Source organism: Siniperca chuatsi, linkage group LG17 (assembly GCF_020085105.1).
Source record: "Siniperca chuatsi isolate FFG_IHB_CAS linkage group LG17, ASM2008510v1, whole genome shotgun sequence".
Lineage (NCBI taxonomy): Eukaryota > Metazoa > Chordata > Actinopteri > Centrarchiformes > Sinipercidae > Siniperca > Siniperca chuatsi.
This window is the reverse complement of record NC_058058.1, coordinates 9,920,926-9,933,769: the sequence shown is the minus strand read 5'-3', so window position 1 is coordinate 9,933,769 and position 12,844 is coordinate 9,920,926. Positions and strand designations below refer to the sequence as shown.

Here is a 12,844-nt window from a genome sequence, read left to right as displayed (position 1 = left end):
GAATGGGGGAGGACATGTCCCCCTCACTTTCATAGTTTTGTCCCCCTTTGGTTCAATTTAGCAAGCAATTTAGCTTTACAGCAGTAGCGAGTGATTTCTGAATTTCTTTGCCCTGGGTTTCGCTTCTCAGGTAACATACAGGCTGTGCTAGGCTCTTGGTGGAGCCTGCAGACACTACTCAGAGTTGAAAAAAGTCCCGCCAGAACCAGGGTGAAGAAATCTTTGTTTAAGGGTGGGCTTGATTTTGTAACACTGTTTGATCAGTTGTAAGGTAACTAACTGCACTAAAGTCCTGTATCAAATGGCACGCAAAACTCTGGACCGTTTTTCAAGACCTTCTCTTTCTACATATACATACATACATAACTTATTAACCATGACTATTAGTGATTTGGTTTACATGCACAATTTTACCTCCAACAACATTGTGCCCCTCCTCCCCACATCTCAAACTAAACCTACACCCTTAAATCCAAACCTCTGCATTTGACTCCCTTGATCGTTTCTGTTCAATGAGCCAGAACAGTGAAAGTCCGAACTTAACAACCCTCACAACTTAAAATGTTGTGGAAATCCTAGACATTCCCACTAAGAAACAAAATGTTTTAACTCTCATGTTTGAAACAAAAATAAAATGCATATTTTCACAAACTGCTCACCTCCGAATCATGCAGTACAGTTGAAACAGAATAACTTGTGATATACAGTTTCTATTCACCGTCACTCGGCACATTGCATTCAGCATGGATTAAGTGACTGGAGCAGCACACTGGATTGTCTAACCTTTTGTGTGGAAGGGAGGAAACATGAGGGAACAAAGAAGAGTAAAGGCCTCAGCACGCTTCAAAGAAATGCTTGTCAGATAGTCTAACAGCATCTGAAACCCTTTTTCTGACAGCAGAATGGGGGAAGGCAACATCTGACAACTTTCCGAAACAGACAATCCAACAATCACAGCTGTTTTATGCAGCAAAAGGGCAAATGTGTGGAGGTGTGAAAGTAGGCAGGGTTTGAACTTTTGAGAAGGGTCTATGTGAAAGTGTGTTATCCTATGATTTTTTTTTTTTTTTTTTTAAAAGAAGCCTAAATTAAATTCCACTCTGGTTGTCAGACATTTTAATCTAAGTATTTTCAGTATTTTACTCCTGATATTCATCCAAAGAAAAGCTTTACATTTGGAAATAAATGAAGCACTGTCCCTATTAGTGACTGAATAACGAGGATGGATAGCTTCATTAGATTTATAAGGAACTGTTAAGTGTTTTTTGGCATGATGATGGAAGTTATTCCAACGTATGGAGAATTCAATTTGCACTTGTCAGTCACTCGCACCGCCGACATCTGCCACAGTCATGAGAACACTTATAAAAGACCTCTTTAAGTGAAGAGGCAACTCTGAGAAAATGAAACGTTCACAGAAACTCTTGACAAGTGCAGCATTCAAGACATGCTCTCCCACTGGGAGTGGCTGCTCGCCTCTCCGGCAAGAACAGAGTATTCACACAGAAACACCTGGGCCAAGCTGTCTTTCTGCAAAAATACCAAGTAACAACCTTCCCACTTATTTCTTGTTGTCATCGTCCACAGAAATCACTCACTCTAAAGGGGCCACTTAACCCGGAGAGTGAGCAAGCGCCTAAATTGGATATTTTTCTCTGTGATGTGCACAAGCCTTGCTGTGATTAAAGATAATTAGTAGTCTTTATTGAGCAGAGCAGCCTATGTGTGGCTATGCTAATATGCACCTGTTCATATGGTGACGCAGATATACACACAACTTAGCTTAGAGCAGGATGCGCTGTTCTCATTCAGGGAGAATACTATGATATTGATGAAAATTTCAAAGCTGAATTGTGTCACAAGAGCTGCAGTCTTGGAGGTGGCATGCTGACAGCTCTATTCATTTGATGAATGTGCAAGGTTTACGCTGGAAACCGAGGGGACTAACAACAAAATGAGAAGCAGGTCCGTCTGCCCATTTAAAATAGACACCCGTCCTGGTCTGTGTGTCAAATTTAAATGTCAATATCCATCCCACAGAAACGGATGAACAATATCCGAACACTACTGAGTCAGAGAGAGAGAAAACCTTATTCCCAGTCAATCATAGCACCACCATCATCGCCTAATTACACCCATTTCAATTACAGCATTGTGAAAGATGTTATTGGTTAAGATAATAGTAAGCCTGAGGATTAATGCTCGGTACAGCAGTTCGACTTGATTAAAGTGCTGGGAGATATTATGAGCGGGGCACTTTAAACATATATTTCAAGAAAATGGACAGGCTGACAGGGACTAGAGAGGTTAAAGTAGCAGCCAAACAATTATAGCAAACAGCATTTCCTCATCAAAATGACACAATGAAGTTTTATCCCCGTAATCATTCCTACTACATCAGTAACACTATATTATATTCTAAGAGAAAATTTGTTGTAATTTCAGGTTTAACTGGTTTTTAATAGCTTTTATTAACTCATGATTCTGACTGCTGCACCTCACATTTGTTCCGCTGATCATTTTAATCTTCTCTGCAGTACAGCGAAGGGGGCTTGAATGTCATATTTAAGCAGAATAGGTGTTACTTTACTTGTATTTTACCCCATTAAAAGGAAAAGTACACAAACACTACGTAGAAGGCCTGATACGTCCATGTGTGTAAGTGAACTGTTGCTATTGACTTGATAAAATGAAAAATGCACTAATTATTTGTGAATTTAATGGATTTTTGTTCTTGAATAGCAGCACCCTAAAAGACTATGTATGTAATATAAAGGCACTAAGTGGAGTTTCTCCTGTTATTTTGCCTTTAGAAATAAAAGTACTAGGGTACAAATCTACTAAACAAAATTGTTCCTGTTGCTTATGGAGAGCAGACACATTTTGTTCTTCGAGGGCCAAACGGTAGATCTCAGGCGGACAGCCCAGGGGCTGGACATGTAAGCAGAGCAACTCATGAGGTCCGCATCGAAGACCAAAACCATCTGGAGGCCTGGCAGAATGTCGGCAGTGCAGGCCAAAGGTCACTGGAGGCCAGCGGCAAAGACGGGACCCTTCTGGAGGCTAGCGCCGAAGGCGGATCTCTTCTGGAGGACAGCGGTGTGGCCGGAGAACCAGATCGGGGCCCGGCGACAGGGCAGCAGGACAGGAAGCCAGCAACGAGGAGACTGCTAGAGGAGCCGGCGGAACCACTGATGCCAGGGAACCTGGAGTGATTGCTGCTGCTGCTGTGATCCAGCAGTGACCGAAGGGGGGTACTGCTAGTGCCGTGGCGGCCCAACCGGAGCAGGAGTTGGTTGTGGCGGCCCAGCAGAGAGTTCAGGGGTGTGCGGCGATCCAATCAGAGCAGGAGGCGGCTGCGATCCAGCAGAGGCTGGAGATGGCTGCTGCTGCAATCCAACCAGGGAAGGAGGTGGTTGCGATCCAGCGGCGGCTGAAGATGGCTGTGAGTGCACTGTATAACTGAATGCGACTCAGATGGTCTTTTTACCATTTTGATCAACTCAGAGCTTCTCCCATCTGGATTTTGACGGTTGAACAGTAAGAGGACATGCTTCAGTGATCTTTTAGTGAATCAAACTGAACCCCCCCCCCCCGGAAATTACTCCTTTGCCCCAAAGTAGCCTCTGCAATAGCTACAGATTCTGTGTATGCAATATCTTCATACACCAGTTAGCAACAAGGAAATTTGTTAAAAACCCTCTTGTGAAAAGGTATCAACATGAGGATAAAGGTGGCATTTAAAGCTTTGGACACAGACCATCGGTGAGATGATAACCAGTTTACAAAGGACTCCTGACTGTACCTTGAAGTTACCCTTTTTCACCCCCAGGGTAGGCTTTCTGGGAATCCCATGATAACTGATACCAGATCTGAAGCATACCGGCTAATCTTAATCAGACTGTTGAGGACGTACATGCGAGCCACTTTGTACCCTGCTGTTTGAGCAAATTGAAGTTCATGAGTACAAATGCTACTGTTCAACTGCAATTACTTTCAGAGTAAGAATATTTTGTTTTTTGTTGTTGGGGTAGTTGGGGGTCTTGGCACCAGTTAAAAACGCAAAACAGGCCTTGTGGTTTGTTTGGCTGAGCTGTATCAAAAGATTGCTTTTGTCTCTCTCTCAATGACTTTCTTGATAATTCTTGACTCTCACTGAGGCGTTGGAAATGGAAATACTTGTGCCTGTGAGCTACTCAGCCCAACTTCTTCTCTGTGGGATCATTATTTCCTCTTAGCTCAATATGCATGGATCACTGAGTTATTGAGGGAATATAGGCCAAGTTATTCTGATATCCTCCCCCTCGAGAGTGTAAGGGGACATTCCAGCAGCTCAAGTGGAGCAACAGTAAAAAGGAGTCTCTCTCGCTTCGGTGGATACAGGTCACTGAAATCAAAGGCCTTCAACACAGTGACCAGCTACAGGCTCTTTGTCTGGCACTGGGTCTTAAAGTGATATTTCACTTTGGTCTAGATTTGCTTAATGCTTTGGCCAAACACATCTCCTGAGCTGAATTTTCTACTCAAGTATACAATGTTTTTAAAGAACTATACACGGATGTGGAAGGTGCTTTTTGAATTCTTTGGACAATAGAAATGCAGAAAAATCAAGTAATTAATATAAACTTCCACATTGGATACTTACAAAGTCTTGACAATGTAAGCACTTTATAAAAGGTATTATGTTTGTATTGAAGTTAGGGCTGCCATTATATTAATTATAGATCATAGATGATTATTTGAACAACAGCCAATTATTTGCTGTAATAATATTCATATTATTTCTAGAAAGTTGCACTGTCTTGGAATGAAGAGACTGTTCCATTATACGCAAGTATAATGACAATAAAGGTGAATTGAATAAAATTCTGATTAACTGATTAAACATTTGGTCTATAAAATGCACATCATAGCCCACAGCCCAAGTTCTTCAATTTATAATCATATAAAACAGATAAAAGCAGTAAATCCTCACAATTGAGAAGCTGAAATTATATTTGCTTGATAAATTACCTAAATGGTCAGTTACTTATCAAAATTGTTGATTACTTTTCTGTTCGTTGTAGCACATATTAAAGTAAAAAAAAAAAAAAAACACTTTACCAAAAGTTAGTTTAGCTTGTTTGTTTATCATCAATGTGAAAATGTAATATCAAATATGAGAAGTGCAATCAAATCGCTCAATGCATACAAAAGGAAGAGTTAGATTTTGAAGGCAACAGCAGAACAGCAGAATCTTATCTGGTCAGAAGAGAACAGTATCTAGTGCAGTTAAATCTACCTACAGCTTTAAACCTGAATTAATACATTCTTTTGACCACTTACAGCAGCGAAACAAGCAGTAAACACAACATTGACTTATTATCACCTTATAAAGTTGACACAGCAAACTTGTTAGCAAACAGTTGCATTTTTACACATCCAGTAGTTACGAGGCAACATTATCGTTCATTGTCGTGTTTCTGGTCACTTGATGAATGTAAGTCCAATACTCACTCTCCTCCTTTTATCTCTGTTTTTGGTCTCTACCAACTCCTGGGGGAAATATTTGGCTCTTTAGTTGCTAAATACTCCGCTATGTTCACCAGCTAGTCGCTAACTTTGTCTGTCTGCCGTTTGGTGCTGAGCAGGTAGTGTATAGTGGGTTTATCAGAGCTGAAAACAGCTGCCTGCTGCGACTGGAATCAAGGTTAATGAGAGCAGCGAGAGTGAATCGAAACAGTAAAGTTGCGAGCTGTTAAATCAAAACAATGAGCTGAAATACACTAACAATGCTCAGAGCAGAGGGAAACCGCAGAGTCGGTAATAATTCCTTGTGGGATTGTCACTACGAGTGACACCTTTCATATTACACATATATTTGATACATTGCTCATCTAAAAATATTGATTAGAGTAGTTTTAGTAAAACACTGCACTACTTTAATTCTATCAGGTGCTTTCCATAACCAGCTGTCCAGTACATTCACAAATACTGGATGGAAAAAGTTCATTCATAACAACCCAGTATGTACACTGCAGTCCAAGTGACTCCAACATAAAACACACACACACTCCACTCAGTGTTTGTACTTTGCCATATACGGGCAGCCTGAGGCCGGCATGAGGTCATACCTCTGAGTTTGTACAGCTCTCCATTGACAGAGTTTACAATGAACATGTGCGGAGCCTCGTCGCTCGGGGTTACCGAGGCACCGATCAGGGGCAGGGACCCACGGGGCTTCTGGCTCTTTCCCTGCTCGTTGACAAAGTAGTGCAGCTGTCCCACTTCTGGATCTAACACAAAGTACCTGCATGGGAGGAAAACAAAGACAGAGAGAGGGAATTTAAAAAAGTAATGGGCCAGAGAGAAAGAAGGTGGAGAGGGAAATAGAAGAAGCACCGTTAATGTTATCATCATTTTGTTTTATGCTCTCATTATCGCAGCTTATTTACTGGTAAAACTTTTTTTTATCTTCCTGTTGCACAAACTTTTCATGATCTGGGAGAGAGTAAGAAAGCAAGGAGGAAGGCTATGAATGAGTGTGAGATGAGGCAAAAGAGAGCTGCTGTAAAAAACACACAACACCCTTGCATGCAACAACGCCTACAGGATATTATTTACCACAGCTCTCGTTTTGTTAAAAATACCCCACCGTGCACATTAAGGCTGCTGCTTTCGCCAACATCAAGCAGCTAGATTCCAGATTACTCAAGGTAGCAATTAGTGATCATTATTGGTCATCACTAGCAGAGCCCACAGCTCGAGGCGTGGAAATTAAACCCCACGTTTTTCCCTTTGTGTTTAATGAATCACAATCAATCACCCAGTAATTGAATCTCAACCTCGCTCATCGCTGGCTGGAAGATTCAAAGCCAACCAGACACATAACCTAAGACACAGAGAAGCAGACACATTTCATTTCCTGTGGCCAGAAAAGATTATTTATGACATTAAAAGAAACTGTCCTGTCTGCTCCGCTTTATGCTTTGTTCTTGTTCTGCAGTTAAACACAGGCCATAGTGGCACTGGGTGGCTTTGGCTGACCTTTCCATGTTTGTGTACAGTGGCCTGAGGTAACAGCAGTTGTCTTTGTCCTGTCTTCTGGTTCAGCATGGCCCTGTATCGCCCTCTTTTCCCCAAGAAGCCGTGTTCTCAATCGATGTTTCTTTTTCCACTCGCGATTACAGAAGCCGCAGTATTGATCAGGCCTTTGCCGAGCAGCATTGCAATCAGCACAGACACAGCTGGTGCTTATTACCATTGCCACATCATGATTGTATGTGACGATTGAAGAGATTGCGAGGTGTCATCTGTCCACTCCACAGTACTTCCCAGGTGATTTTTTTAAGCATCTCACAGATTTCAAAAGGACAGCAACGGTCCACTTCAATCTGCCCTCATGCTGTAGTTTCACACACTACCACATCAACACTTGTTTGTATATAGCCAGACATACTGTATACTTTCATTATTACAGGGAGTGCAGAATTATTAGGCAAGTTGTATTCTTGAGGATTAATTTTATTATTGAACAACAACCATGTTCTCAATGAACACAAAAAAACTCAATATCAAAGCTGAATATTTTTGGAAGTACTTTTTAGTTTTAGCTATTTTAGGGGGATATCTGTGTGTGCAGGTGACTATTACTGTGCATAATTATTAGGCAACTTAACAAAAAACAAATTTATACCCATTTCAATTATTTATTTTTACCAGTGAAACCAACATCTCAACATTCACAAATATACATTTCTGACATTCAAAAACCAAACAAAAACAAATCAGTGACCAATATAGCCACCTTTCTTTGCAAGGACACTCAAAAGCCTGCCATCCATGGATTCTGTCAGTGTTTTGATCTGTTCACCATCAACATTGCGTGCAGCAGCAACCACAGCCTCCCAGACACTGTTCAGAGAGGTGTACTGTTTTCCCTCCTTGTAAATCGCACATTTGATGATGGACCACAGGTTCTCAATGGGGTTCAGATCAGGTGAACAAGGAGGCCATATCATTAGATTTTCTTCTTTTATACCCTTTCTTGCCAGCCACGCTGTGGAGTACTTGGACGCGCGTGTGATGGAGCATTGTCCTGCATGAAAATCATGTTTTTCTTGAAGGATGCAGACTTCTTCCTGTACCACTGCTTGAAGAAGGTGTCTTCCAGAAACTGGCAGTAGGACTGGGAGTTGAGCTTGACTCCATCCTCAACCCGAAAAGGCCCCACAAGCTCATCTTTGATGATACCAGCCCAAACCAGTACTCCACCTCCACCTTGCTGGCGTCTGAGTCGGACTGGAGCTCTCTGCCCTTTACCAATCCAGCCACGGGCCCATCAAGACTCACTCTCATTTCATCAGTCCATAAAACCTTAGAAAAATCAGTCTTGAGATATTTCTTGGCCCAGTCTTGACGTTTCAGCTTGTGTGTCTTGTTCAGTGGTGGTCGACTTTCTGCCTTTCTTACCTTGGCCATGTCTCTGAGTATTGCACACCTTGTGCTTTTGGGCACTCCAGTGATGTTGCAGCTCTGAAATATGGCCAAACTGGTGGCAAGTGGCATCTTGGCAGCTGCACGCTTGACTTTTCTCAGTTCACGGGCAGTTATTTTGCGCCTTGGTTTTTCCACACGCTTCTTGCGACCCTGTTGACTATTTTGAATGAAACGCTTGATTGTTCGATGATCACGCTTCAGAAGTTTGGCTATTTTAAGACTGCTGCATCCCTCTGCAATATATCTCACTATTTTTGACTTTTCTGAGCCTATCAAGTCCTTCTTTTGACCCGTTTTGCCAAAGGAAAGGAAGTTGCCTAATAATTATGCACACCTGATATAGGGTGTTGATGTCATTAGACCACACCCCTTCTCATTACAGAGATGCACATCACCTAATATGCTTAATTGGTAGTAGGCTTTCCAGCCTATACAGCTTGGAGTAAGACAACATGCATAACGAGGATGATGTGGTCAAAATACTCATTTGCCTAATAATTCTGCACTCCCTGTAATTTATCTGCCAAATATATATAAGTTAAACTGGCATAAAAGGGTAAAAAATGTCCATCACAATTTCTTCAAATGGCTTGTTTTGCCTGAAAAACTGTTAGAAAATGCCATTCACAATTTCCCAGAGCCAGAACCAATTGTGCAAAACCCAAATGTAATTCATTTATAATGATAGAAAACAGAGAAAAGCAGCAAAACCTCACATTTGAGAAGCTGGTACCAGAAAATGTTTAACATTTTGACCTTATTAAGTGGATCAGGTATCAGCCAAACATGACTATTCCACAATTAATACAGTTTCTTTGTGAATGTCATTATAAAAATGTGTAACATTTCCGCTATCAGTTACATTCATTCAGTCAGGCAGGCCGCCAGCTCGGTTATTAGTGCCACAGCGATGCCTGGTCTAAATGTTACTTTACATGAAAATGATCCCAATCACTTTCACGCACTGAGGTATAGAGACTTTAAATTTGGGAAAGAGAGAGAACTGGCATCAGATCAGTACTCTGTAAAAGTTGGACCAGTGCATCCCTAATTTTTAGCCATGCTAGCAGTGTGGCTCTAATGTGGGTCTGACAATCGGTCCACTACTTTGGTCCAGACTGAAATATCTTAAAGACTAGTGGATGGATTGCCATGCAATTTGGTACAGATATCCATGATGCCAAGAGGATACACCTGAATGACTTTGGTGATCCCCTTACTTTTCATCTAGCGCCACCACCAGGTCAAATTTTTAACTTGTCCAACACTCTGGTTTAAGACCAAATACCTCTAAAACTAATGACATTCACATCAGCCTCTGCTGTACTCTGTGTTTAGTGTTAATTAACAAATGTTAGCATGCTAACACGCTAAACTAAGATGGTGACAATAGTAAACATTATATCTGATAAACATTAGCATGTTAGCTTTGTCATTGTGAGCATGTTAGCATACTGATGTCAGCCTTTAGCTCAAAACACCACTTTGCCGCTAGCAAGGCTGTAGTCCTGTTTTCGATTAATCATTTAGTCTATAAAATGTCAGAGAACTGAGAAATGCCATTCACATGGTGATATCTTGAAATTGCTTGTTTTGTCCAACCAACATTGCAAAACACAAATATATTCAGTCTACAATTATATAAAACAGAAAAGCAGCAAATCCTTACATCTTAGCCAGCAAATGTTTACCATTTTTTTGCTTGATAAAAGCAAAAATTATTCGAAAATCAAAATTTTTGTTTGATTTACTAAATGATTAATCAACTAATTGTTTCAGCACTAGAAATATCAAACGTTTGTTAATTATAATAAAAAATGACATCATGAATGTCTTCAAATATGCAAACAATGAGAGGGCAAAGAACTCTGTTACTGCATCCTAAACATCAGGCATTTTCCCATGAACCCTCTAGAGTTCCCCAGAGAGGATGCAGTGAATATTGCTCTCTGAAAATTGATCCCCACTCACGGTCTTGCTCCCTTCCATCAGGAGAGCTGGTGATTTATGTCGACCACAGCCAACCAGGGAACAATCTGCCTGCGTCAGTTTCTATCGAGCCATCTCTTTTTCTCTCACACGCACATACTGTACTGTACATGAAGTCTTATCCCCTGTTCAGTCAGCAGAGTGGAGGCTTTTACCGTTGACCCCTCCAGGCAGTCTTGTCTTTGCAGCTAAACCACAATGCAGACCTTTAACATGATGGATGGAGCTGGATAACAAAACCTTGGGCTTTACATTCAGCCTCTCGTGTTATAGCAGTGCTGATAACGCCCGACCTGCGAGGCCGCAGACTCTCTGGTTTCATAGTGAACTTTTCACCTTTGGAAGCATGAGGCTGCAGACGGCTGGGCCAGATGACGTTTGGAAAGCCACAGCTTTTCCAAACGAATTCATAGTGAATATTTATTCCTGTTAAAAATGCGAAATATCTAAATGGCAGGCTGTAGATATCACTGAGACGTTGTTGTTTGGGTTTTTATTGCTTTAAAAGTGTCTAGTGAAACAAGAAGAGGTTAGTGAACAGACTTTGGTCAACATACTCACTGCTGCATAAGATTAAACCCCAAAAAACATCTAATATGATAATACAACAGAATACAAAACTTCAAAAAGAGTTTACAGTCATGCTAGCAGCTCTCTGAGGCTGTACTTGGGCACAGTGGTGTTTTGAGCTAAATGCTTAACATCTACATGCTAACATGCTCACAATGAGATTGCTAACATGCTAATGTTATGCAGGGATCACCAATATCATTACATTCCAATCTTTGGGAACCATGAGTGTCTGTATGTCATGGCAATCCATCCAGTAGTTGTTGACATATTACAGTCTAGACCAAAGTAGCGGACCGACCGACAGACCTTGCCTTCCCTAGAGCTACTAAAATGAAATGGAAGACAAAAATCAGGTCTGGAGATAACTGGGGAAGACTGGAATAAAATATGGGAAAGCCAGAGAACGTAAAGTCCTGGCAAGAGCTCTGTTGGAAGAACATAATATGATATTTTGTCTCTCCAAAATGTAACTTTATACAAAGAGATTATTAGGGACAAAAGTGTGGCTGTAAATTTTCATATTTTCTGAACTTGTCCTTTAATTTTTTTCATATTGGCAAGATACAGTATCACCAAAGAGATAATGGAAATATTGTCACAGTTTTCCTGGGTAAAATCCCAGATTAACCTATGTCACAGGATGAATATTTAAAATGCTTTTGGCTGCTTGCAACACAGCAGCTGCAGGAAAACCCTCAACCAGAGGATGACTGGACTGCAATTGTCAATGAAATAAACTTTATGGAGAAACTGACCTTTATCTTAAGACGACAATAAGAACAATATGTAAAATACTGGACAAATGCACTACATGTGCTTATAAGATGTAACTGATTACATATAAATTGAAAGACTCTGTTACTGTACAAGTATTATGTTGCCCGTGGTAACCCACTATTAAGCTTGAAAATACCAATACAAATAAAAATTGTCTAGTGAAGTATATCATAACTTTAAACCCTTAACTAGTTTATTGCTTTCAGGCATGGAAAAAACAAAATTTAACTTCAGTGGCTTTTCTGATTTTTCATCAAAAACTCACTACAGCTCTGAAAATGTAATCACTCATCCACTCAAGAATAGACATCTGTAACAACAAAGAGCTTTCGGATATGGTCCATTTTTTTTTGTTATTATTCAAATAAATTGCCACCAGAACAATATTAATACTGTAAAAAGAGATTAGTCAAGCACATTTATCCACATCAACAGAAACACAGCCATTTCCTAATGGCATTAACGCTGATGCCGCAGGAAATAGCTTGTCAGCAGAATTTGCATCTCCTCCCTGCTCTTTTGGCAGTTCATTCTCAAAAATGCTCAGAGGAACGTCAGACCAGCAGGAAGGCCATAAATCATCCTGGTTATTGGCAGGAAATGTGAGTTCTACTTGTTAGGTAATACAACGTGTAACCTTGTAGCGTCAAAGGGGTTACGTAAAACCAACATTTTATTATTACATACTATCATGGGAGAATCCTACAGCTGCATTAAATGATTTTTAACCACTAGGAGGAAGAAAAACTCCAAAACAAACTTAAAGAAACACAGGTGTGAGATATCAGTTTATCGAGTCAGTATGGCTCACCTGCTAGCTGTGACAGTTGTCACACATCCAGCGGACACAGAGCAACATTAACATCCCATTGGAGATTAAATTAATTTTGCTGGCTTTTTAAACTCAAATTTGGTCTCCACCAGCTCCTGGGAGGAATCTGGGTCTTTTTCTTACTTGATGCTTGACTTTCTTCACCAGCCACACATTCACTTGGGCTCTCTCTACACTTGGCTTTTCTGAGCTTAT

The 12,844-nt window shown here is 40.7% G+C and overlaps 1 protein-coding gene across 6 annotated transcripts in view; it reads right to left on the bottom strand.

The window, feature by feature from the left end:
- The window catches only part of LOC122864802 (oxysterol-binding protein-related protein 10), a 97,672-nt gene that overhangs the window by 66,525 nt on the left and 18,303 nt on the right, over positions 1 to 12,844 (bottom strand). For 5 of the 6 annotated variants that reach the window (XM_044172485.1, XM_044172482.1, XM_044172480.1 and 2 more), the window contains exon 2: positions 6,114 to 6,289. In XM_044172485.1, the coding sequence (XP_044028420.1) occupies positions 6,114 to 6,289 (176 nt within the window). Of the gene's footprint in view, positions 1 to 6,113; positions 6,290 to 7,026; positions 7,181 to 12,844 lie in introns of those variants that run through there. The other variant, XM_044172484.1, reaches the window with a different exon arrangement.